This window comes from Helicoverpa zea, chromosome 15, assembly GCF_022581195.2.
Source record: "Helicoverpa zea isolate HzStark_Cry1AcR chromosome 15, ilHelZeax1.1, whole genome shotgun sequence".
NCBI classification, from domain to species: domain Eukaryota; kingdom Metazoa; phylum Arthropoda; class Insecta; order Lepidoptera; family Noctuidae; genus Helicoverpa; species Helicoverpa zea.
Genome location: NC_061466.1, coordinates 1,792,015 through 1,815,832, shown reverse-complemented (window position 1 = coordinate 1,815,832; position 23,818 = coordinate 1,792,015). Strand labels below are relative to the sequence as shown.

Below are 23,818 nucleotides of genomic sequence, written 5' to 3'. Positions count from 1 at the left end.
GAAATATCATGACTTTTCTTTTGCAAATTCATGCAGCAACTTTCAGCTAGAAACAAGAAGCCTTTTAAATCATAAACTGCCGTCGTCAAAATTCATGAAACGACCGACGCTTAGGTACAGCATATTAACAATTTAAAGTAAAAGTTTAAATAAAAGATAAAGTTTACAGGCAAACTCCAAGTTGTGGAGTGTTTAAGAAATACTGTAGTACAATCAAACATTGTTTTAGCTGCGACAATGTTGGGAACAGTTCTTGAGACTTGGGTAATGTTGCTTTACTGTATTCTCATTTAGACGGTAGGTGCTGAGTTCATAAATAAGTAATGTTTTACTTGAATTGTGGGGGAAAGAAACCTATTTATTTTCGAATACCACAGGTTAACCATAGGCAAATTCTCCAAATAAGTAGTTTTTTTTATTCAACATAATGTGTGTTTTTTAAATGATTCTATGACATCCCTTTTCAAGACTCAAACTCTATGATACGAACGACAAGTTTAATTAACTCTATCATACAACTTTCTTGTCGAAACTATTAAACAAACTTGAATCAAAACAGTGTTTTTAAAACCCGTCAACATAAAAGCACAATAAAGTCCCCCATAAAATAATTGCAGAATAAAGCCGGCAAATTTTAAAAGATTTTATTCGCCGTCCGCACTTTACCATCGACAGTAAAGGACTAAACAACCCTTTAGTGCCGCCATAAACCAGTACGTTTTCTTTATCCAAGTGGGGCTTAAATCAAGATGCTGTCCGCAACACGCAGTGCAGAACGGGATTTTATTAAACCTGCAGTTGAGAACAGATGTAATGCAATTGCAAGCGGCCGCGGTGGGGTTAAGAATTTAAACTTTAATTATTTTTACTTGCGTTCTTGATTCAAAATTGTGGTTTGTGTTTTGTTTTAATATTTCTGTGTTTGTGGAGCGGTTCGTTGTTTTAAGTTATTTATAATATTTTGTGTATTTATTAAATTGTTATAGCTGTTTATTTTGCCTGATGCTTTGTACCGAGTAATCATTTCTAACGTTTTCTTTACTTCTTTTTCGTCAAAGAATATGCAAAATAATTTATACATTTATATCTAAGTATCTGGCATACCTTTCGTTGTGGTTCTTTTTGGTTCACCAGCGATTGGTAACCATCCATCTATTGGCATCCATTAAAATATCTTCTTAAAATTTTACCAAGCCCTGGTACTGACAAATTGCATGCAGCGCTCGAACGCTTAACTTGCTCGTCTCTAAGTTCTAAAAGAAATGCGTCGCACGCTACCTATTAGGGGCAACTTAAACGAACTTAGGTTAACTTAAATGAAAGAAGAATAATGTAGTTTAACGCTCTTTTTAATTTAAGATAGTCTGGTTTCCTAAAAAGAATATTAGATTCGCAAGTCCTATTTAAAAGGGTGTCAAAACTTTTCTTGTACAGAATGTTACTTAGAAAGTAACTGGTTACACAAATTAGCAGTTATAAAATTCTTTAATACCTAACAGACCGATCGAAGCGGCCCAGATCGGGACCATCATTGTGAGCTGGAGATGTTCCATTGTGCCCTGGCCAGACAACGCTCTCGATCCAGTCGATGAAGCTGGACACCTTGGTATATACTCCTGGTAGACCTGGTAAAGCACAGCCAACGCCAAATGACGTCACGCCGATGACGTAGTGCATGGTACCTTCAGTCAGTATGGGAAGTGGGATCTTCACTTGGAGAGGGCCACCAGAATCACCCTAGAATTATATAATAAAATAAACATTTTTTTGCATTAAACAAATACTGTTAGTAGGTATCTTATTAAATCAAATAACATGGAAATGGAGATTATTTGTTTTTTACCAGGATACATAATTTTAATTTTATTATATTAATCGTAGGGTTTTACCAATACCACAATTTTTTTAACGTCACTCGGTGGGTATTTCACCAGGAGCGCAGCGAGCATAAGAGATGATTTTATTAACACTCTTTTTAAGAAAAAAACACATACTCCAGAATGTAGCTTGGACTCTGTCAGGTAATCTGAATTATCGAAAAAGGCATAAACTAATATTGAAAGGATAACAAGTCAATTACGGTACCACTGATTACCTGACAAGCATCAACTCCCCCGCCCAACTTGCCAGCGCACAGCTGATCTGGCTGCAGACCACACCAGTTCCTATTGCAGGACATATGCAGCAGTCTGTTGCATTTGGCAAAGTCGATAATGTCTACGGTAGCTGCGAGAAGTTCTGGAGATGTTTTCACTGTACCTGTAACGTAAGGTGATACAATAAAATATCAAGGTAACAAATCATTTTTTTGTCTGTTTTTTAAATATTTATATGAAAATTTACAGAGACTATTTACATACTGTAATAGACCAGTTTAAAGAGAAATAAATGGTGATCTTCCATGTACCTAATTGTAATCCCAAAAAAACTATAGTACCTCTATATATCAAAAGTCTATTTTGCTTATTTTCGACAAGCAAAGCCAAGAATGTAAATAACTAAACAAACCTGACTCCACTACGCCCCATCCAGTAACTTGAGCTTCATCACCGTACTTAGTGATACTTTGCTTAGTCCACAAGCAAGCAGGTTGGATATCCGTAGTGAACGTCAACTTTCTACCCAACTCCATCAGACAAATGTCAAAGTACTGCTTTGGGGATTTATACTTCGGATGGTTTATAATCCTGATAATAGTCTCATCTTGTGTACCATTGATCTAGAAGAATTTTAAGAACATTATTGCCATATTAATTCCAATCATCTGTGAACATGAAGCCCTCTACTTACAATATCCTGAATATTCTTATCCCCTAGTCTCACAATCTTGGGGACAGTATCAGCTATTGTGGTATCGCGAGACGATGCACTTGAGCAGTGGGCAGCAGTTAGGACGAATTTGGAGCTTATCAACGTACAACCACACATGAACTTCCATGTACCTACAACCGCTTTCCATCCTATCGCGCCCTGGTAGTTGAAAATAATTGATCACGTGATTGCATCATATATTGTAGATAGATTTTAAAAGTTCTTAATTTGAATTCTTACCATATTGGGGTAGTCTCCAGAAAAAGTGTAGTGACCTCCAACAATATAAGAGGAGATTCCTCTTAACCTGTGCTCCTGACCTTTAAAAATATTCGCCACGTTGAGACACTATTAACAAAGTAGCTTATAGTATTAAGAATTACAAATGCAACAGTTACACAGTTAACAGTAGTGCAATACTCACACTCATTGTCTTGCCCTGCTTTATCACTTCGAACTTTCATCTGCCAAATATACTCGTAACATTCTAAAAAATCGTAACAAAATATTATTTTTGATATAGTTATGTATCAGTCAGTATTCAAAAAAACGTAACACTTACTGACTTCGCTGATCCGTCTACCAGGCGCACTGAAGTCAGGTGTAGGTGGTGGGACAAAGGGTGCGCAGGGATCATATGGTACTAATGGAACTTTTGTCTTATGTTGTGATGAAGACAACTCATGAGATGAAGGAATATTATGTCCAGATCTGTCATGGTGTGACGAACTTGTTTTCTTTTTGGCAACAGGAGAGTCAGCCAAGAAAGATTGAGTAGATGTTGTAATCTCAGCATTCGGAGATATAGTGATAGTTTCTGTTTGTGGAACAGATAGCGTACTTGTAGAAGATACTTCAGTAGGTATCGTTAAATTACCAAGTAATATAGGTATAGTTGTTGGATTTTCTTCGTTCTGAGGAGTTGTGGGTATTGGTTCAGTTGTTTTTGTATCGATAGTATCCGGCTCAGATGATTGAGGAAAGTTGAGAAACGATAATATGGACCTTGAATTCTGTTTACTCCTAACAGGTGACTGTAAATAAAACGGAATAAGTAAAAAGGCAGATCAGACATTGATTATTTAAAAGGAAAGTACAAATAACTTTACTACTTACACCAGAATCACGAGCTGTTTTTGGAAGCCCAGTTGCAGATACTGCAATGCATTGTAATTAGACCATTATTACATTATCTCTCCTCGTTCTTTTTATAACAATAAAACAATAAATCAAGCAATAGCAATTTATTTTAATAAATAAAACTTACCAATAAAACAGAATACAATAACACAAAACAATTTCATCTTAATAACTTACATTAATTCATTAAATAACAACAAAAAATGCGTACTTCTAACACTGTCTCTATACATAACTTAATTAAATAACTATCACTCAGTTAACTTAATAGTTACAATTAGCTTAATATTTGAATCAATTAAAACATTCTTAGCTGCAATCATAATACTATTACGATAAAGTAATTGGATGAAGACAATTAGAAAAATATCAATTTTATAGAAAACAAAATTAAGTTAACCAAGGGTTTTCTACGTCTTTATATCACGAGTTAAATAATTGGCTACTTTGAATCCTACTTTCCCTGACAAACTAAATAAGAAATCACTGACATGCAAAAAACAAATCTGCACCGATAATCTGGCTAGGAGCTTATAGTTTACTTCTATTATCTTGACCCAATCATCCCATTTTCTCTTAAGAATCATCACGATTATCTCGTCGATTTCCATGAAAATACCAATATTCATTTATAATCTGGCCACACAATGCTCTCAATCCAGTCAATGAAACTATCTACCCTGGTATACACTCCCGGTAACCCAGGAAGACCACAGCGTATGCCGAATGCCGTCACGCCGATTACGTAGTTCATGCTCCTCACCATGTCAGGATATGTGAAGAGGAGTGGAATTTTCACTTGGAGCGGTCCTCCAGAGTCACCCTAGTGGAAATAAAACAAAATTCACTTTACTGACTTGTAGCCCCATAATATACCTCTAGTCTTTTACCAGGAGCAAGTTACAATTGGTGCAGTCGTCTCAAAAGTAATCTATTACATCAGAAATTGGATTGCGGCCTTTAAAAAAGTCTACTTGTTAACCAATTTCCCAAAAAGGAGATGGTTCTCCTTCCAAAAAGGAGTTTCAAACTACAATATAATTAAAATCAATTCGATAATATATGATTTATGGCTAGACAGATTATAATGTTCTGACGTATAATTACCCGACAAGTGTCAACTCCTCCCGTCAGTTTACCAGCACACATCTGATAATAATAATTAATAATAATTAAATCTTTATTTCTCTTCCACAAAGGTTCTTAAAATTAAGTTCACAACATTTTTCAGACCAGTCCTTTGTGGGAGACTGGTATCCGCACTAGGAAACCCTGTCACGCAGATTACCAGGCCCCCCCACGAACATAGTGTAACTCAATATTATAAGTGTACATAACATAAAAACCAATTGTAGCAAGTAAAACAAAATCAAATAGGAAAAAATAAAAAATAACAATAATTGGAAAACATTTTAGAGATTAAAACTACTTGTGGCTTGAGTGTATTTATTAATATGTATTTATATATTTCCTGGTGTTAAGTAAATATGATTTGTGTGTTAGTATGTGGAGTATAATGTGAGTGAGAGTGTAAGAGGGTGTAAGTGGATGTGTGGGTGAGGAGTGCGTGTATGTATGTATGTGAGATGTGGGTGTCAGTGAGTGTATACCTTATATGGCTATAGTTAAGAGATTCTCAGTTGTAACGTAATCTAGATCTAGCAGATACGTGGTTAACACCCGCTTGCATTTGACTTTAGTAAGTGGATAAATATTTAGTATAGCATTAAGCTTGTTATATAAATAGGAGCTAAGAAAACAATAGCTGCGGTGGGATAGTGCACTTTTGTAGAGCTTAGTTGAGCATACCTTACCTTTCTTACGCTTATGCGCGTTTAGGTTTGAGTTATACTGAAGAAGAGAATGCGTCCGCAAAACGGTTAGCATGATAAAAAGTTGACGAACAGACAGAACTCCGCATTTCTGGTACAAATCAGTAGTGGGGTAAAAGAATGATAGCGAATGGGCTACCTTCAATATTACTCTTTGTGCTCGTTCAATTTTAATCATATGCATCTTAGCAGCTCCTCCCCACGCTGTGATACAATAGGACAATATGGATTGGCAAAGTGCAAGATAAACCGCTTTAAGTACAGTTAAATCCGCAACATGGCGAAGATTTTTAAATATAAATATCAGTTTTCTTAATCGTTTCGATAATAGGTCTATATGTAATTGAAAATTTAGATTTCTGTCTATAACAACACCAAGGTATCTAATAGAGTCCACTTTTTCAAGTTTAGGGCATGTACAGTTGTTTGATGAATGATTATTACAAGAGTGGGCGATTATACCAAGAGCGGAATTCGATAGGAAGCGGGTATTTGTTAGTGTGAATGTGATATACTTTGTTTTGGTAGTATTTAATGTGAGACGGTTGTTATTTAGCCAGCTTCCGACCACAGAAAACCCCTTTTCAGCATGGCTATAGACTTCTTCCCATGTATCTCCATGAAAGAGTAGTACTGTATCATCAGCAAAAGTGATGATCTTTCCGTTAGTTAGATTTAATTGGCACAGGTCATTTATGAACGTTAAAAATAGGGTTGGTCCAAGGATACTTCCCTGCGGGACACCAATATTGACATTGCAATCATCACTTTGCCATCCCTCGACTATTACGCGCTGATATCTATCACTAAGATAGCTCTGCAATAAATCCAGTTGGATTCCGCGTACGCCTACGTGTTCCAGTTTCTTGAGCAAGAGTGGTGCCGAGACTGTGTCAAAAGCCTTTGCTAGGTCCAAAAATATTGCAAGGACTTTTTTGTTTTCATCAAGTTTAGTTATAATAGTATCAGTTAATTGGTGAACTGCATCAGAAGTTGATTTACCTCTCCTAAAACCGTATTGGTTTTCAGATAATATATTTTTGGATTCTAAGTATTTTATTAGCTGTATGTTGATAGCTTTTTCTATAATTTTAGATAAAACTGGCAAAATTGAAATTGGACGATAGTTATTGACACAGTCCCTGCTGCCACTCTTGTAAATTGGATGAACCAAGGATTTTTTAAGCTCCGCAGGGAAAACGCCTGTAGAGAAGCAAATGTTGCAAATATATGCTATCGGCTGCGCTAAGATGTTAGCATATCTCTTAATGATACCACTAGGAATATCGTTAAGTCCCTGAGCACAGCTGGTTTTAAGAGAGAGTATAATAGTTTTTATCTCACTGGCATCAACTGGCAGAAGTACAAAAGAAGAATCACGAGGAGGTAGGATGGGATATTGATTGTAGTTAGACAACCCTAAAGTGGAGCCGGCCAATGAAGAACCTATGTTTACAAAGAACTGATTAATGTTATTTAATGATTGATGTGGTTTATTCAAGTCTATCAAATCTAAGCATGAGGTGTTCTGTTTTTTAGTAGATGTTATTGTTTTAATTGTGTCCCACATTTTTTTAGTATTGCCTTTACATTTCGAAAGTTCTGTCCCATCATACTGCTGTTTAACTTTTTTTAGGATATTATTGCAAAAGTTACGGTAGCGAGAGTATATTATTTTATTATTGATATCGTCAGGATATTTTTTACATTTAAGATGTAGATTGTCGCGGTTACGCATGCAGCGCAGTAAGCCTGGAGTAATCCACGGTTTAATAATTCGCTTACGTCTTGGTAAAGTTATTTCTTTGGTGCAACAATTGATCATTGTTTTAAGAGTTTTTAGAAAAACAGATACCGCATCGTCAGCACATGTTAATGAGTAAATGTCATCAAAGTCTGATACCTGCATCATCTTGTCCAGGGCTGCGAAGTCTGTACGGGTAATTGTTTTTGTACGCAGCTGATGCGTTGATCGTAAATGGGAAAGACTTATGATGACAGTGTAGTGGTCGGTAATAGTTGTGTGTGACACTAGACATTTGACCAATAATCTAGTTTTAACCACAACATGATCGATGCATGATCGAGAGTGTGTCGGAATATAATGCGCAGGCATGAGTCCATGTGAGGCGAGGAGATTGAGATAGTCTTCGGCTCTGTTATCAGTGGTAGAAGCTGATATATCTATATTGATATCGCCGGTAATGAAAATATTTTGGTATGACGAAAGCGATTTTAAAATGTTATTTAAGGATTCAAGGATCAAGGATTTAAGGATTTAAGGATTTGATGTTCGTCTAGTCCACACCAGTTTCTATTACAAGAACTGCTCAACAATCCGTTGCATGTAGTAGAATCTATTATGTCCACATCTGCAACTAGTAGCTTAGCAGAATTCTCTGAACTACCTGAAAGTAATCCCTCGATTATAACATTGTAACTTATCTTCTTAAAGCGAGTATCAGATGTATGATTTCAATGAGGCAATTGGAAAGGCTATTTAAAAGGTTTTGGACCCGGCTACTGAAAAGATTCAAGGTTCTTAGGTTCTTTAACGTCACTTTATTTGCCCTTGACAATGCCTTTATAAATGAAAGTATTTAACTTGCTATAGTGACTCGGTCTCCTTACCAGGTTCCTCATCCCAGCCAGTGATTTTAACTTTATTAACGACTGCGTCCATATCATTCTTGTTCCATAAGCAAGCAGGTCGTATTTCCTCAGAAAACAGCACCTCTTGGGCCAGCTCCATCAACGCGATATCGAAGTACTGAATTGGAGACTTGTAATTGGGGTGGACTATTACATTAATGATTTTTGCATCAAAAGGTGTGTTGTGCTTACTGTTCTGAAAAACAACATTAATAAAAGGGTCAACAACCTCATCACTCTTTAGTTATACAAGTTTGTACATGTCAGTTACTTACATGGTCAAGCATTGTTCTGCCCAGTCGGACAATCTTGGGTTTAGTATCAGCAAGGAAAGTCAAATCCGCCTTCGATGCCTCGGAGCAGTGTGCAGCCGTCAGCACGAATTTGGAGCTTATGAGACTGCTACCGCACATGAATCTCCATGTACCGTTCAACGCCTTCCAACCTATGGCGCCCTAGTAGATATTAATGTACGTATTAGTGAAAATAGGATGAAAGAATTCCCAAATATAGAAAAATACAACTTAAAAAGACAGTTTTTCACCAATCATTTCAAATATTAATGGGACACGATAAAGCAGATGAATTATGTATTTTCGTGTTAATCAGATTCTTGTTTGATATGTGCAAAGGAAATAAATCTTACCATATTCGGGAATTCCCCTCGTTTAGCTGCATCGACGTTGACAGGAAATCTTGTGTCAACAAATAAAGGCGCTTGTCTGCGACTAATCTTGTTTGACCATTCCGGAATTGGTCCTAACCTGCCTGTAATATAAAAAGGCAAATTAAACACCTGCCCAGTCAATATAGGTTACATTTGATCATGCTTTGGACTGTAAAATTTTAAATTCTCCAAGTATATAGGGCGCTTAGCACGAAATTTCATTTTTTTAATCTATAAGCGTTGGGTGACATAAACTTACAGGTTTTTTGCCTTGAAGCTTTTTCAGCTTCATTTATTAACAACCAATGATACTCGAAACATTCTGAAATATAAAAAAATAATAAGTCGCTTTTGCTAATTTGTAGGCATTCTTTGTCTTTGCCATTATTTACATCGGCAAATTCATATGCAAGTAGTTTTTTGATCTTGAATCATCTATTATATATGTTATGGACCAAGTGATAAATTGAGCAGTATACATAATGCCCGGTCATTATGAAAAATGCCCAATATGAGAGTGCAATTTGATAATAATTATTCAAATAATCAAATTGACCGGGCACTATACATATTGCCCATGACCTTTTGGGCAAAGTAATACAAGCAACGTAATAACATATTTATATTCAATTTTTTATTGTTATTGCCATTTAATTTAAAATTAACTAAATACTAAACCACTTAAATAATCAGCCTCATGATTTGGATTAATTATGAAGGACTTCTGCCTTAAAAATCCACTAGTTTTTGCATTTAAAAGTTAAGGAAAGTCATATTTAAAGGGTGCTTATTAAACAGGCTCCTTTTTAATATAATTATTCGCCCCGAATAATGTATGTTGCCTTCTTAATTACTAAGTCAGCCACAATTAACGAGCATCTAAATAATACTATCTCAGCCACTCGTTATCTTCTAAGTAAACCACTCTAAATACAACTCCGCATGATGGTTATTTTTTAGCATCTAAATTTGTAGCATGCATTCTAACAGTAAACTTCTAAAATACTATTAAATGACATCATAAAATTTATTTATTTAGCTTCTAATTTTTTAACTCAGTACGTTTAAAATGTAAGCAAGCAACATGCAGCAAGCATGGCTTCTGTCACGGCTCCGGTGCTGCGGGGCTCCGGCGGTCCCATGCGAGCTTATCGTCGCAGATGGTTTTCACGCTCACCGCCGCAGCTTCGGCTTGCTGGCCGGCTCAGCCGGCCAGCCTCAGCCGCGTCGGCGAGCGTTAAAACTACCTGCGCCTCAGCTCGCAGGCCGCCTCGCCCCTCCACACTTACGCGGTTTTGAATTGCACTCTAGGGGTAGGACAGACAAGACTACGTGGAGTCGGTTTTGCAGCGATACGTTTTCGTCACATCATCCTCCGAGCCTTTTTCCCAAACTATGTTGGGGTCGGCTTCCAGTCTAACCGGATGTAGCTGAGTACCAGTGCTTTACAAGGAGCGACTGCCCTATCTGACCTCCTCAACCCAGTTACCCGGGCAACCGTTACGTGGGATACGTTTTCGTCACTAACTTCAATTTTTTGCTTTATTATCAAATTGCCCAACTGTCATGTAGCAATATAATAATGCCCGTGCAATGTGATAAATAATGAAGTTAAGATAGTTATTAATCACTTGGCCCGATAAAGCTAGACATTATTCATAATGCTCGGGCATTATTTATAATGCCCGAATTAATCACATGGTCCATAACATATATACTGTTCTAATCTGGTTCCAATATTTTTAGATTTTATTTTATTCTGTGTTTTCTTTATTTGGTCAGTCTAATTTGTGCCGTTTGTGAGGAACAAGCATTTAATAAACTATAAACCTAAAATTATGCTGAACAGCTTATATTATATCTAAGGTAGTTATATAAATATTTTCCTCGCATATTAGTGTAGTGCCAAAAAGTAAAGTAAGTACTTACTAGTTTCGCTAATCCTTCTACCAGGAGTCCTGAAGTCGGGAAGAGGTGGGTCGTATGGAGCACACAGATCATCAGGAACATTGTTATAATGTAGATCATTAGGAAAATGATTAACAATGTTCAGTAGGTCGATTGCCTCATCAGGTCTTCCATTATATTCCAGATTGTCAAAGGGTTGCTAGAAAAATAATTTACTATGGTTAAGGGGGTAAAGGTAAGTTTTAATCATCATTCTATTTCGGTAAGTGAAGCCTAAAAACACTTCGATGGTACTCGTAGTTTGTGTTCTGATTTGGCACTAAAATCGAAATCTATCTGATAATGTCATAAAGTATACTAACCTGAAATTCCAATGATCCGATCCTCTGACTAATTGAAGTGTGTACACACAACACTGAAATAAATAGAATTTGTGAATTAAAATTCACTGTAGTCTCTGAGTAACAATCTGAGGAATTTATGCAGACCACTTTAAAACTATTATATCTCCCTATGTATTGGTACAAATGTGATTTTTATGTCCAAGCGCAAGTAAAACGTAGGTACCTATCTGAAGCGCATGAAAGAAGTCGATGTCTTAATTAATCGCTAATTTTTAAATATTTTAAGACGTACCCCCAAAAAATAATGCACTGAGAAACTGAAACTTGAGTGCACACATTTTGAACCACAACAAATATGGTACGAGTGAATGTTTTGTAAAACTGCTCGCGATGAGATTCACTTTCACAATGATAAGGTGTCTTCCAAAAATCAGTATAAATAAGTCGGCGATTTGGCAAAATAACGGGTGTTTAGATCAAGCAGGAAAACGAATACCTATATATATACGTACCTTTTAATACGTAGATATTTCCAAGAACGCCGTAGATATTACTCACATGCAGCTATTGAAAAAAGATAAAAAATGCTAATTATTTTTGGATGTGACCTTCTCATATAATGAGAGTCCTTGATAACAGTATCGACGTCAAAAAAAGGCAAGTAACGGGTTCACGGGTCAGTTGTATATTGTTATCCTCAATCAAGAATACTGTTTTGCAGTACCTGCGCTTCAGACTTTTTAGTCGGCCGACATAAGGATCATTTACTTATTTACCGGTATCAGATCGACTCTAAACTTGAACTAAATTCACGGATTACGTTTTTTAGTAAAACCGTGACAAAAAAGCAAACTCATTTTTGCATTCCAATTTATAAAAATATAGGTAGGTATTTATACAAACAATTATGCATAGTATGTCATCATCATCATTATCCTCCGAGCCTTTTTCCCAATCATGTTGGAGTCGGCTCCCAGTCTAACCGGATTCAGCTGAGTACCAGTGCTTTTGCTTTATGCATAGCATTAAGCATAGTATGTAAGGATAAATATTTAATATAGATTCTTGTTGAAACATTCATCAAGTGATCCCTATTTAAGGTTTGAAACGCCAAAAAACGTAAATGCTTGCAATTATTATTTTTTTTTCTGTTCTACAAGTTTATTACAATTTCTGTGAAGTTTGGGTGTGGGTTCCGAGGAAAAGACGTGTCATAAGATTGATTTGGACTGTAATTTAATATACTTGATTAATAACTTATTGATCAAGGAATTTAGGAAAAGGTGATTTCGACGATTTAAATAAAACTCCACAAAACATATTTAAAGTCATCTAAATAAAAAACACAAGAAATAATTATGTAAGCATTTACACTGAAACATAACAAAAACATTTGAAAAAATAATGATAACATGTACATTCAAAAAACAATACTCGCGAAAAAGATACTTAACTCAGACAAACCTCATACATAATATATGTCATGAAGGAATTATTTATTGTTACTCTCTGTTACATTTGAAAAATTAACGTAATGATTTTTAATAACTTCTCTTCTGACTAAATTATTTATTTTCCGTTGGGCCAAACTATTTCCTCAATCCAATCAAGAAAGCTAGCAACCCTAGTATAAACTCCTGGTAGATCTGGCAACCCGCAGCCGATGCCAAATGACGTCACGCCGACCACATAGTTCATGTTGCCTTGAGTCTTTATGGGAAGGTCAATCTTCATTTGTAGAGGTCCTCCGGAGTCACCCTAGAACAAAACAGTGTAAATTACCTTAAAATGCGAGGGCAATCTCCGAGACAGTGGATGGCTAGGAAGACTATCAACGATTGTAAGCGGAGGTGTAGAACATGTTTCAGTTTACTTAAAGATAAGTTGCAATGGTAATTTGCTGCTCCCAAACAGGCTGATTGCATGTCATTGTATAAGGAAGGATTCAGAGATCAACTTGACAAAGAGAAGTTTTATCGACTTCCATTCAACACTAAACTCACACAACACGCCACTCTCCCCTAAACAATACTGTTGTCAAAGAAACATTCTTATTTTTCAACCAGTAGCAGCCGTTTACGCCCATACAGGAATTAATTTTAAGCAGTGCACAAAAAAAAACTGGTGGTCCAGAATCATTAACAGAACATATCTGCATCATCAGTAAAAAAAAAATTTCATTCTTTTGTCCGCCCTAAAATCAGCAAAATATGGATACCAATTATTCTTACGCGCTTGGAGCAGCGCTCGCGTCAGTAAACCGGTTTCGCGTTGCCGCCGTACCTACTACATTATGACGACTGCGACCGTACAATAGGTTACAAAATAAACATCTTTCGATATCAATAACTTTTCTTTTTTGTACTAAAACACTACAAAATGAAAATATACGTATCTATAAAACTTATTTAACTATAAGTTGACAAAGTTTGCGCACTGGATAAAATTCATTCCTGTATAGAAATTTCGATTCGATTTTGACTTTAACATTATCTATAAAAAAAACGGACGGTAGTTTGTTTATGGGGATTTGGATAGGATTATGTTCCTCAGAATACCTAAATCAAGTCCTGTCTCATAAAGGTCTGGTTACTCATAGAGGATATATAGTCTTTCAGTTTACCTGACAAGCGTCAACTCCTCCGTGCAGTTTGCCAGCACACATCTGATGTTCTTTCAGTCCACACCAGTTCCTGTTACAAGATGTCCCCAGCAGCAAGTTACATATAATGGAGTCTATGATATCTACTTCTGCTGACAGCAGGTCTGGTGATGTCCTCAGAGTTCCTGCATTTGTAAAATATTCATACCTTAGCGGACGAAGAAGACTTATGAAGAATTATTTATTATTAAATGCAGTTTTATTTAAAAAAAAAATAGAAAGAAAGAGGCTACCAAAAATACGATGGATGTAGTGTGTAAAAGACGATACGTAAGAAATAATAACATTTTTGAGATGACGAAATTACGATAGACGAAGGATATGGATAGGAGGATTTTGAATAAAATGAAAATCTTACCAGACTGTATAACGCCCCAACCTGCGACTTGTGCCTTATGACTGTAATTGCCAACTTCGTGTTTAGTCCACAAGCAAGCCGGCTGTATGTCTGCCGAGAAATACACTGGTACTTGCAGCTCCATCAACGCTATGTCGAAGTACTGCATCGGAGACTTGTACTGCGGATGGACTATCACCCTGGTTATGTTCACGTCGTAAGCTGGAATACCGTTGCGATCCTAGAAAAGTGAGACAAGGATAAGAAGAGCCTGATTTTTGGTCGTGGTTTCAGCCGAAAGACGTCCACCGCTGGACAAAGGCCTCATACAAGGTTCGCCACTTTGCTTGATCTTCAGTCTTTAAAACTGGTGTAACTGAACAGCTTATATGAATTATGTTCTATGGTAAACCAACTCCGTTGAATGGCAAACTTACTTTGTCAAGAATATTAGTGCTGCCCAATCGAACGATTCTAGGAACGGTATCTTCGAGAGTGGTGTCCCGTTCTGAGGCGCTTGAGCAATGGGCTGCCGTCAGCACGAAGTTTGGGCTGATCAGACTACCGCCGCACATGAACTTCCATGTTCCAATAGCCAGCTTCCAACCTATGGCAACCTGGTACATAAACAATCAACAATCTAAGTAATTGATTTTATTTGCAAGACTTTTATTTTGTACCCAAGAATGATTTACATACCTACGTATATACAGTTAGTAGTTATAGATAATTGGATGCACGTATTTGAAGTCCAAAACTATATACATTCATAGTTGTTTTATATTACTAACCAAAAGGAATGAAACCGATTGATAAATATTTTGCGTTTTTTAGGTATAATTATGGATTTTTGCACCTGTACACATGTGATTAGTTACATTTGATAATGAATCAGCAAGAGAATCATTGATAATAATTAATATGACCCTGACCTTGCTCACGTAGTTCGTCTAAAGCTTATTCCATCAAAGAGTCTTTGATACTAACTTCTAAGGGGCACGCTGTCCGAGCGTGATTTAACAAAAAACTAGCTTCTCTATATTTCAATATAAACTGGTGTATATTTTTTATCAAAAATTACCATGTTAGGAAATTCACCGCGTTTAGCTCTGTGACCTCCAATTATTCCAGGGACAGGCATAATCTCGCGACCTGGAACAATCAATATCACACTACATTTTAAACTACTCATTTAAATAATTATACCTTTGCCCAGTTATCTTCTTAAAACTTACACTTCTCCAATCTTTTGTCTAATTCATCTCGAAGTTTCAACTGCCAGATATACTCGTAACATTCTGAAATATCGCAATACCATGTTTAACGTTTATGTAATATGCGTAAAGACTTGTTCCAAACGATTACTAAAAATCTATGGAGTTACCACTGTTTGAGGTCACCGCACTTGTAACCTTCGAAAATGTACTTATGGCTATATTCGTGGAATATTGCGAAAAAATGTGTTTCAATACGCGGCTCGAGCCCGCTGCTGCTGTGTATGCGCATTCGCGCGCAAAGGTTACAATTTCCCGGCAATTTTATAAATGTTCACACGCAATTTGTAACTGTTGGCTAAAACGATTAGAACAGAAGAAACATTGATGTGCGTCTCAGTGCCGCACCAATCTGGCCTTAAGTATTTCTAGGAAACACTTCGTTCATAATGATAGAGATAACGTCATATTTGGACCACATAATTATGACGTTTTGATATTACCTATTGCGTAAAAGAATTAGCATACTGCCTCGGTCAAGTTTTTCTCAGAAAGTGGTTCCGTGTAATATCCTAAAATGCGATGTACCTACCTAGGCTTCCTCAATGTAAGCATTTAACGGACGAATATGAATTGTATGATATGACTTTCAACAATGCAAATATGGATTGTACGATAACCTTCAATTTATTTTCCTTTAATTGAAAAATATTTGTACCTATGGAACAATATTCTTTGACAGAAATAAAAATAACAAAAACTAAAATAGATCTGTCTTGTGGGTACATCTTATAAATCTCGCTTTAACATAGTATTTGAATAGATATGTGATTTTCCTTATACTTAATTTGCATAAAAAAATGTTCATGGTTACGGCTGTGTGATCAAACAGCGTTCGTTAATCTACGTTGCCTTGGTTACTCAAAAACTTAACACTTATGTAATAGCTACCAAAATCAAGTTCAATCAAAAACCGGTTGAGAACATAAATAAATATGAGATTCAATCTAGACTCGTAGGAGCGTATAAAGATGAACTTCAAGCCTCTTATTTTGCTGTTCCATTCAATTAAAAATCTTTTGGAAATCTTGAACTTACTTCCCTGAAATCGACGTTACGAAGGCAAGCACTAAATAACTTGGATACAGAGACACATAAAATATTTTTTTAATGTTTAGGAAATCATCAATTTATTTAAACTTTGTTTTTTGTTTTTATTCTTAAAACCTTTAATGAAACCCTTTTCACTTACTGACTTCACTAATTCGTCTACCAGGAGCGCTGAAGTCAGGAACATGTGGATGATACGGTGCACATGGATCAGTAGGAGCTCCTTGACGAGATGGGTATAATGAGGGAATGTTAGGCGACCCATCTTCAGGTTGTGTGGGAGCCTGAAAGAAAGAAACATTTAGTAAATGATAATAACTGTTTGCATGGTAGTTAAAAAATCTATTTTAATCTCAATCATCTACAACTCTGTTGTGCTTTATTTCACAACAGCCCCACAGTGGGTACCTAATTTCATTCTGCGTTTGTTTAGCTTGTCAAACATTCTTAACGGCAAAATTGTATTGTAGAATTTATGTAGTACTCTATTACTTTACATGCAAATAAAACAAAACTAATATTTACCTGTCTCACACTTCTAGCCTGCCAATGTCCGTTAGAAACATTAATGGATAACACTGCAATAAATTACATATTTTATGTACACCACTCTTATTTACTTCAAATACAACATATATAGCAAACAACCTTACCTAACAAGCATAATGCCACCGTTCCACTCATGTTTACAAACTTGAATAAATTATTTTTTATATACTTTATGTATGAATAATATTTGAAGTATATATGTGTTTCTCAATAACCGATTCGCACCTGACTGACATAATAATTATTAGTTCTTCTTGTAGAGACGCGAGGGGAAGTACATTGACCATCATTGCTCATTGTTACGTTCTAGTAATTTTTTTAGTTACTTGTAATTCATTATGTACTACATTCTATTCATATTATGGTATCTGTTACTGATGAATCATTAATATGTAATTTATTAATGGCCTAGCCCTAGTTTATCATTAGGTTTTTATTTTCGTAGGTCAGTTTTGATTTGAATTAGGATCGACTGTTTTTTTTTTTCATTCCTAGGACTATTTCTCGCAATGCGATTGGTTAATTTTTTCTACACATTGTTTACAAGTAAAGTGTTTACATAGAATGAAGTAAATCACGAAACAAACTTAGTATCACGATTTCAAATCGTGCCTCGTTATCATAATGATATCACAAAACATTAAAAATAATTGGTTCCAATTATAGTTTTACGTTCTATCCGATTATTTCTAGTCTTCTATATAGTCACCCCCTTACTTATAAAATCTCTAATCACCTTCTAAGCAACATTTTAACTAATCACTACTTAACGTATTAAGTAGTGATTAAATGTTAGTTAAGACATGCTTAAGCAACGTTTATAAGTAAGAATTTTCTTAAACAGCCCTTAAGTATTACTTATATTTAATTCACGTTTATAAGTAAGGCTATCATACTATATGAATACAAATAAAGTCTGGAAAATTACTCAAAATTTATTTAATTCAACATACTGTCTCAAACTAGGAACTAGGCTTTTTACTAGGCGCTCATAAAGGATAAAGGTTTTATGTTTAAATTAATATGGTTGAATGTTGGACAATTCTAAGTTGTCTGAGTAAAATGAAAAGTGTTTAATATAATCTAATAGTTATATTTATTTAATTCAGTCTATAAAAATGTCACACACTTAACAATAAATCATAATTACAATCAGACATCGGCTTATTTTCTAGGCCAAACGATATCTTCAATCCAGTCAAGAAAGTTGAACACTCTTGTGTAGACTCCTGGCTGGTCTTTTGCGCCGCAGCTTTTGCCAAACGATGTGACACCTATCACATAGTTTATGTTGCCCTGGTCCACGATTGGAAGATCAAGCTGTACTTGTAGGGGACCTCCGGAATCACCCTGTAAAAATATTATCATTTTAAGTTCTTTAAAAATATTTTAAATCTTTATTTAGGTTTAAGAATAGTAGGTACGCCTAGACCATTCAAAGTTTAGATAAGGCCGTATACAGAAGTCCATTCGGGTAATAGGTAGATACATAGCAGGTAGATTAAAGCAACGCGAAGCAAAACTGAAGTTCCAGAAAGGACCTGGGTCGATAAGTGCTAGTAGATCGGCCCCGGCTACCAGCTTACTTTCTGTATACGACATAAGGCAGTTTAACTTACCCGACAAGTGTCAACTCCTCCACTAAGATTGCCAGCGCATATCTGATGATCCTCCAGGCCGCACCAGTTTCTATTACACATTTTCCCCAACAGATAGTTACATGTAATGGAATCTATGATGTCTACTTCTCCTTTTAAAAGGACAGGAGACGTTTCTCGACTCTCTGCACATTCAAAAAAAACACACCTTTTTGAATAAATTAGCAAATGCTTGGAAAACATTTTAACGGAACGATAGTTTAAAATGAAATAAATTTAAGGCCTGGTTACACTGGTTGGAAAAAGTATCAGTTAGTTATCTGATAGTTAATGCTATTTGTCAGGTACATAATTCATGCTAGTCTTTGTCAGTAACCGGTGAAACTGGCCATAAGTATTTCTATCTAAGTAACTAAGCAAACAAACCCTTTTTTTAAAAGTGCTTGACTTTTTATTTACTAATTCAATTATTCGTATTAAAATTACTGCAACCACTAATGGCATTAAAAGATTAACAGCCTTACTTATAAAAATCTCTAATCACCTTCTAAGCATCGTTTTAACTAATCACTACTTAAAGTCTTAAGTAATGATTAATTGTTAGTTAAGTCATGCTTAAGCAACGTTTATAAGTAAGAATTTTCTTAAACAGCCCTTAAGTATTACTTATAATTTAATTCACGTTTATAAGTAAGGCTGTAAGAGAATATTATTTTCTTACTTTCATGCGTAAATCCCCAGCCCGCGATCTGAAGCTTGCTGCTAAACGTAATATCCCGGTTGGTCCACAAACACGAGGGTTGCACATCTGCTGAGAAATACACGTTTTTCGCCAGTTGCATCAACGCTATGTCGAAGTACTGCCTCGGTGCATTGTAGTTTGGATGGGCTATGATCTTCTTGATATTCACGTCTAATGCATTAACAGTATCCTGAAAAATTAAATAGTCCTATTTAGATAACAATTCTCCCCATAACAGTCGCCCAAAATGCTTGACAACATTGCCCGCAGAGGGCAATGCTTATACTTTGTATAGGGTAGTTTGTGAAACATCGAAAGCAAACTTAATGAGACTTACTGTCTTAATAAGATTCCTAGTGCCGAATCTGACAATCTTGGGTACAACATCAGCAAACCTAGTATCTTTTTTCGATGCTGCAGAGCAGTGAGCAGCCGTAAGAACGAATTTTGAACTGATAAGTGTACTGCCGCACATAAATGTCCATTCACCAGTTAACAACTTCCAGCCTATGGCGCCCTGGTAGATAAATAAAATATGTTTTAATACAGTTGAAATATAAAATAAAATAAAAAACATTTTTTTAATAAAAATAATTAGTTTGGTGATTCAATAAAAAGTAAAGATTCTATTTACCATATTGGGATATTCTCCACGTTCTGTAGGTTCGCCGTACGTTATACCAACAATGTGTCGTTTTCGACGACCTAAAATCAAATCATCGCTGTTATAAAAAGAAAATCGGTGACTTATAAATTAAATAGATAAACTTTAATAAAAAAAACACGTCCCATTTTAATTGCACTACGTTACTCACAAAAACGTCAAAAAGTTCGTAAAGAAGTTGCGTATAAGTTGTTCTTAAAATAACTAATTTATTAATAATTCATGCAAGAAACTTTTCAAATCTAAGTAAATAACATTAACTTACACGTAGTTGACCTTTCCTCTCTGTCATGACGAACTTTCATTTGCCAAATGTACTCGTAACATTCTGAAAAACAAAAAAAAACTTCTATAATTTATCTGCTTACCAACTGCTAATGGCTCGAGCAGACCGGATGCGTATGCGTAGACGTAAGCGTAGACGTGCGCGTAGACATGCACGTACCATGAGTTGTAATGTATAGAAATGTATGAGACCGGCCACACCGCTTGCGTAGCGTAGACGTGCGCGTCGTTACAAAGTTTACTTCCTTTTTCGGGGTCGGTTAGACGTGATACCAGTAACCAAGGCAACATAAAACTAAGGAGGTACCACGGGGTAACGGGGTAAAGGGCTTATTACATTTGACTAAATTCAGTCGTCTAACAGCCAGTTTCTTCATCAAAAGTTAAAGCCAAAGTAAAAGTCAAAGTAATGTCTAAAGTAAAAGTAACGGTCAAATTCAATTTTTCTATTAGTTTTGCTGTCACTTTAGCCTTGAAAAAACGAATTTGACCGTAACTTTTACTTTAGACATTACTTTAACTTTAACTTTTGATGAAGAAACTGGCCGTAAATAGGTTTGTCTAATTAGGTTTCTAAATGATTTAATGAAAACTACCTTCCTAAATGCGATTACATTTGACTGAATTTAGTGACTGAATCATTTACAGCCAGTTTCTTCATCAAAAGTTAAATCCAAAGTAAAATTAGTCAAAGTAATGTCTAAAGTAAAAGTAACGGTCAAATTCAATTTTTCTATTAGTTTTGCTGTCACTTTAGCCTTGAAAAAACGTATTTGACCGTTACTTTTACTTTAGACATTACTTTAACTTTAACTTTTGATGAAGAAACTGGCCGTAAGACGACTGAATTTAGTCAAGTGGCCCTTAAGGAAAGATGGGAGTACTCACTGACTTCACTAACTCTCCTACCAGGAGCGCTGAAGTTTCGTGTAGGTGGAGCGTGCGGCGAACACGGGTCATTCCGATGCAATGGTTTTCTACAGACTTGGGGATTCTTGAGGTTGAAAGGTAATCTATGTGTAGTAATTGCGGCGTTATGTGGCTGTAACATAAAGATGAAGTTTTAATACATAAGCATAAATATCTGGCTCAATATTATTCTGTCACTGTTCATTTAATATTAAATAATAATGGCGTCCAAAACCGATTTTGCTCAACACGGCTTTTTTCATATAAGAAAGATCAGCCAGCTGCATAGGAGATATTAAAAATATTCGTATATTTTGCATAGTAAAAACCATTAATTAAAACGGAATCAAAAGTTTTTACCTCCCAAACATCTGCCCAGTGCCATTGTGCCGTTGCAATATTTGCCAATATCACTGAAAAATAAAACATATTTTTGAAAATCGAATTACATCTTTTAATTAAAAAAAAAAAAGTTCAAATTAAACCTTACCCAAAAAAAATAATGTTAAAATAACGTTAATAAAAATTTGACACATTTTTTATTTAATTAAAATAATAAATTACAGTTATTATTTTTCGTAGAAATCTGCATTGTTCGATTATTAGTAAAATAATGAGTGAGTATATACACGGGTTTATTGTTTAAATAGATCATTTACCTCAGATTTAACCTACGGTGGAAAATACTATGCACGCATACATGACTTTATCTAAAACTCCACACTTTTACCGGGAAAAAGCAAGCGTGCAGTAATTAAGTTATTTCAGTTTACATCCAATTGTTTTCAGGGTTAGTTGTTAAAAGTTATTAAAGTGTAATTTTTTTAGGCCAACGTACCTAATTGATCGTACCTTATTTGAGTAGTTCAAATAAGGTTTATCTAAATTAGTTCTTAGATAAACCTTATTGTACTTAGTTCAATTTAAGTAGCTACGATCCTCTATTTGTGGCTATTTCCTGAAATTATATAAGAAGTCGGTTATACATATTTCAGACGTGTGTAAGAATAAAAGAGGGTATATTTTTTTTGATATACACTGAAATAAGATAAAATCTCATCTTATGACCCAGAACATATCTGAATACAGAGATAAAAATATTATTTTTACAGTACCTAACCCTACTTTTTAAAATTAAAATTAAATAAACAAATATTATCTTAAAACCCTTGCAACGATAGAACATTAAATTAATGCTTAAATATGGTATCATCATAAGACAATGTTGGTGTGATATTTGCTCACCAGATGGCGCTGTACAATCTGGGCTCATTTCTGAATCGCGCTATGGTTTCGTTACCGCGCGACAGATATAAGCTCGGGCGACCCGAACATTGCTAACTCTGGTTTCCCTTCAAAACGCATAAATCTTTCGCCTTTTACTAAAGATTTCCGTGGAGGGGAACACTCAAATGAGTCTATAATATTTTTTGAATACTCTGCTTCGGCTGAGTTTAGTAATCCGAGAAATCCTTCTGCTGATAAGAAACTGGTTCACTTGTGCATAAGACATCATGTGACATTATTATAGTCAAGCCTCTAAGCGTAATGATTTTGGTTAACATTATTAGCATGTGCTTGACACTGTTACAGCCTTTTTTTATCGTCCCACTGCTGGGCACAGGCCTCCTCTCACATGGAGAAGGATTGAGCATTAATCACCACGCTTGCTCAATGCTTGACACTATTAGTGCAATATTGATAATTAGGCGTACTAAAAACTAACTGTATTAAAATTTGTAATGAAAATGTAACTGCAAGCGACTTAAACAAAGTATTTCCAGTACCACAAAATACGCAGTACCAAAATCCAATATTCACAAACCCATAAAAAACTCCGTCACTTTTTGTCACACCCCATAAAAGCGAACGAATATAAAATAAGGGGATGCACGCCATACATTGGCGTAACACAGTGCCCACAAATTATTCCTCAATCGGCGCAGAGATGAATAACTTACAGCTTGCCTTATCAAAAATAGATTCGCGTTTTTCTACTGGACTACTAACATCGAATCGATGTCTTAGCCCTGCGGGTAACTTGTAAAACTTCCTCATTGGATGTGTTGCTGGATTTGAAATGAGAATGACGATTCTGTATGTTTGTTTGATCTTTGAAACATATGAAAAAATGTATGTCTTAATTGTTGTCGTTACCGAATGATAACCGACTTCAAAAAAAGAAGTTCTCAGTTTGACTTGAGTTTCTGTAGGTATGTACGTTTGTGAGTGATTATCCCACGTTTGGACGAACCACGGTTTTCAGCGTTGTATGTATATTATATTATTATATTAAATTCATTTATTCAAGTGACCATGACTCATTTTGTTAGTAACAATTTTACTTAATTACTATGTTAGTAAATTCCAAAACAAAGCATCCTAACCTAAGAT

At 35.5% G+C, this 23,818-nt stretch overlaps 3 protein-coding genes and 1 non-coding gene across 4 annotated transcripts; 1 reads left to right on the top strand and 3 right to left on the bottom strand.

The window, feature by feature from the left end:
- Positions 1 to 1,341: 1,341 nt before the first annotated feature.
- On the bottom strand, positions 1,342 to 11,692 carry LOC124637198 (serine protease snake-like). The gene is made up of 13 exons (XM_047173557.1): positions 11,647 to 11,692; positions 11,373 to 11,425; positions 11,032 to 11,209; positions 9,082 to 9,203; positions 8,711 to 8,890; positions 8,415 to 8,631; positions 3,374 to 3,628; positions 3,227 to 3,298; positions 3,052 to 3,131; positions 2,791 to 2,970; positions 2,509 to 2,719; positions 2,096 to 2,259; positions 1,342 to 1,737 (listed from the first exon to the last, which is right to left on the bottom strand). Exons 1-13 carry the CDS (start codon positions 11,690 to 11,692, stop codon positions 1,486 to 1,488), a joined length of 2,010 nt encoding a protein of 669 aa, XP_047029513.1. The 3' UTR covers positions 1,342 to 1,485.
- Positions 11,693 to 12,568: 876 nt separating this feature from the next.
- Positions 12,569 to 17,460, bottom strand: LOC124637062 (serine protease snake-like). The gene is made up of 9 exons (XM_047173383.1): positions 17,331 to 17,460; positions 17,203 to 17,255; positions 16,820 to 16,961; positions 15,589 to 15,651; positions 15,435 to 15,505; positions 14,791 to 14,970; positions 14,375 to 14,594; positions 13,978 to 14,141; positions 12,569 to 13,112 (listed from the first exon to the last, which is right to left on the bottom strand). Exons 1-9 carry the CDS (start codon positions 17,359 to 17,361, stop codon positions 12,924 to 12,926), a joined length of 1,113 nt encoding a protein of 370 aa, XP_047029339.1. The 5' UTR covers positions 17,362 to 17,460; the 3' UTR covers positions 12,569 to 12,923.
- Positions 17,461 to 18,345: 885 nt separating this feature from the next.
- On the bottom strand, positions 18,346 to 21,960 carry LOC124637037 (serine protease snake-like). The gene is made up of 9 exons (XM_047173354.1): positions 21,915 to 21,960; positions 21,785 to 21,837; positions 21,404 to 21,557; positions 20,496 to 20,558; positions 20,201 to 20,271; positions 19,904 to 20,083; positions 19,546 to 19,756; positions 18,846 to 19,009; positions 18,346 to 18,576 (listed from the first exon to the last, which is right to left on the bottom strand). The coding sequence occupies exons 1-9, from the start codon at positions 21,958 to 21,960 to the stop codon at positions 18,391 to 18,393; spliced, it is 1,128 nt and encodes a 375-aa protein (XP_047029310.1). The 3' UTR covers positions 18,346 to 18,390.
- An 802-nt stretch (positions 21,961 to 22,762) lies between these two features.
- Positions 22,763 to 22,879, top strand: LOC124637241. Its single transcript, XR_006985205.1, has one exon. It is a non-coding gene; the product is annotated as a U5 spliceosomal RNA (small nuclear RNA).
- The last annotated feature ends 939 nt before the right edge of the window (positions 22,880 to 23,818 follow it).

Bases quoted from the DNA above. Each gene is read 5' to 3' on its own strand.
- LOC124637198 (XM_047173557.1), bottom strand. From the start codon at position 11,692: ATGTGTGCACTCAAGTTTCAGTTTCTCAGTGCATTATTTTTTGGGG. The intron at 9,204-11,031 runs GTAAGTACTTAC...TTTATATTACAG, and splicing joins TAGAAGGATTAGCGAAACTA to GCAGGTTAGGACCAATTCCG. The intron at 2,971-3,051 runs GTAAGAATTCAA...TTCAACTACCAG, and splicing joins CTGGAGACTACCCCAATATG to GGCGCGATAGGATGGAAAGC.
- LOC124637062 (XM_047173383.1), bottom strand. From the start codon at position 17,361: ATGAGTGGAACGGTGGCATTATGCTTGTTAG. The intron at 14,142-14,374 runs GTAAGATTTTCA...TTACAAATGCAG, and splicing joins TTGGGGCGTTATACAGTCTG to GAACTCTGAGGACATCACCA. The intron at 13,113-13,977 runs GTAAACTGAAAG...GTTTTGTTCTAG, and splicing joins GAGGAGTTGACGCTTGTCAG to GGTGACTCCGGAGGACCTCT.
- LOC124637037 (XM_047173354.1), bottom strand. From the start codon at position 21,960: ATGTGTCAAATTTTTATTAACGTTATTTTAACATTATTTTTTTTGG. The intron at 21,838-21,914 runs GTAAGGTTTAAT...TTTATTTTTCAG, and splicing joins TTTAACATTATTTTTTTTGG to TGATATTGGCAAATATTGCA. The intron at 21,558-21,784 runs GTAAAAACTTTT...TTTATGTTACAG, and splicing joins ACTGGGCAGATGTTTGGGAG to CCACATAACGCCGCAATTAC.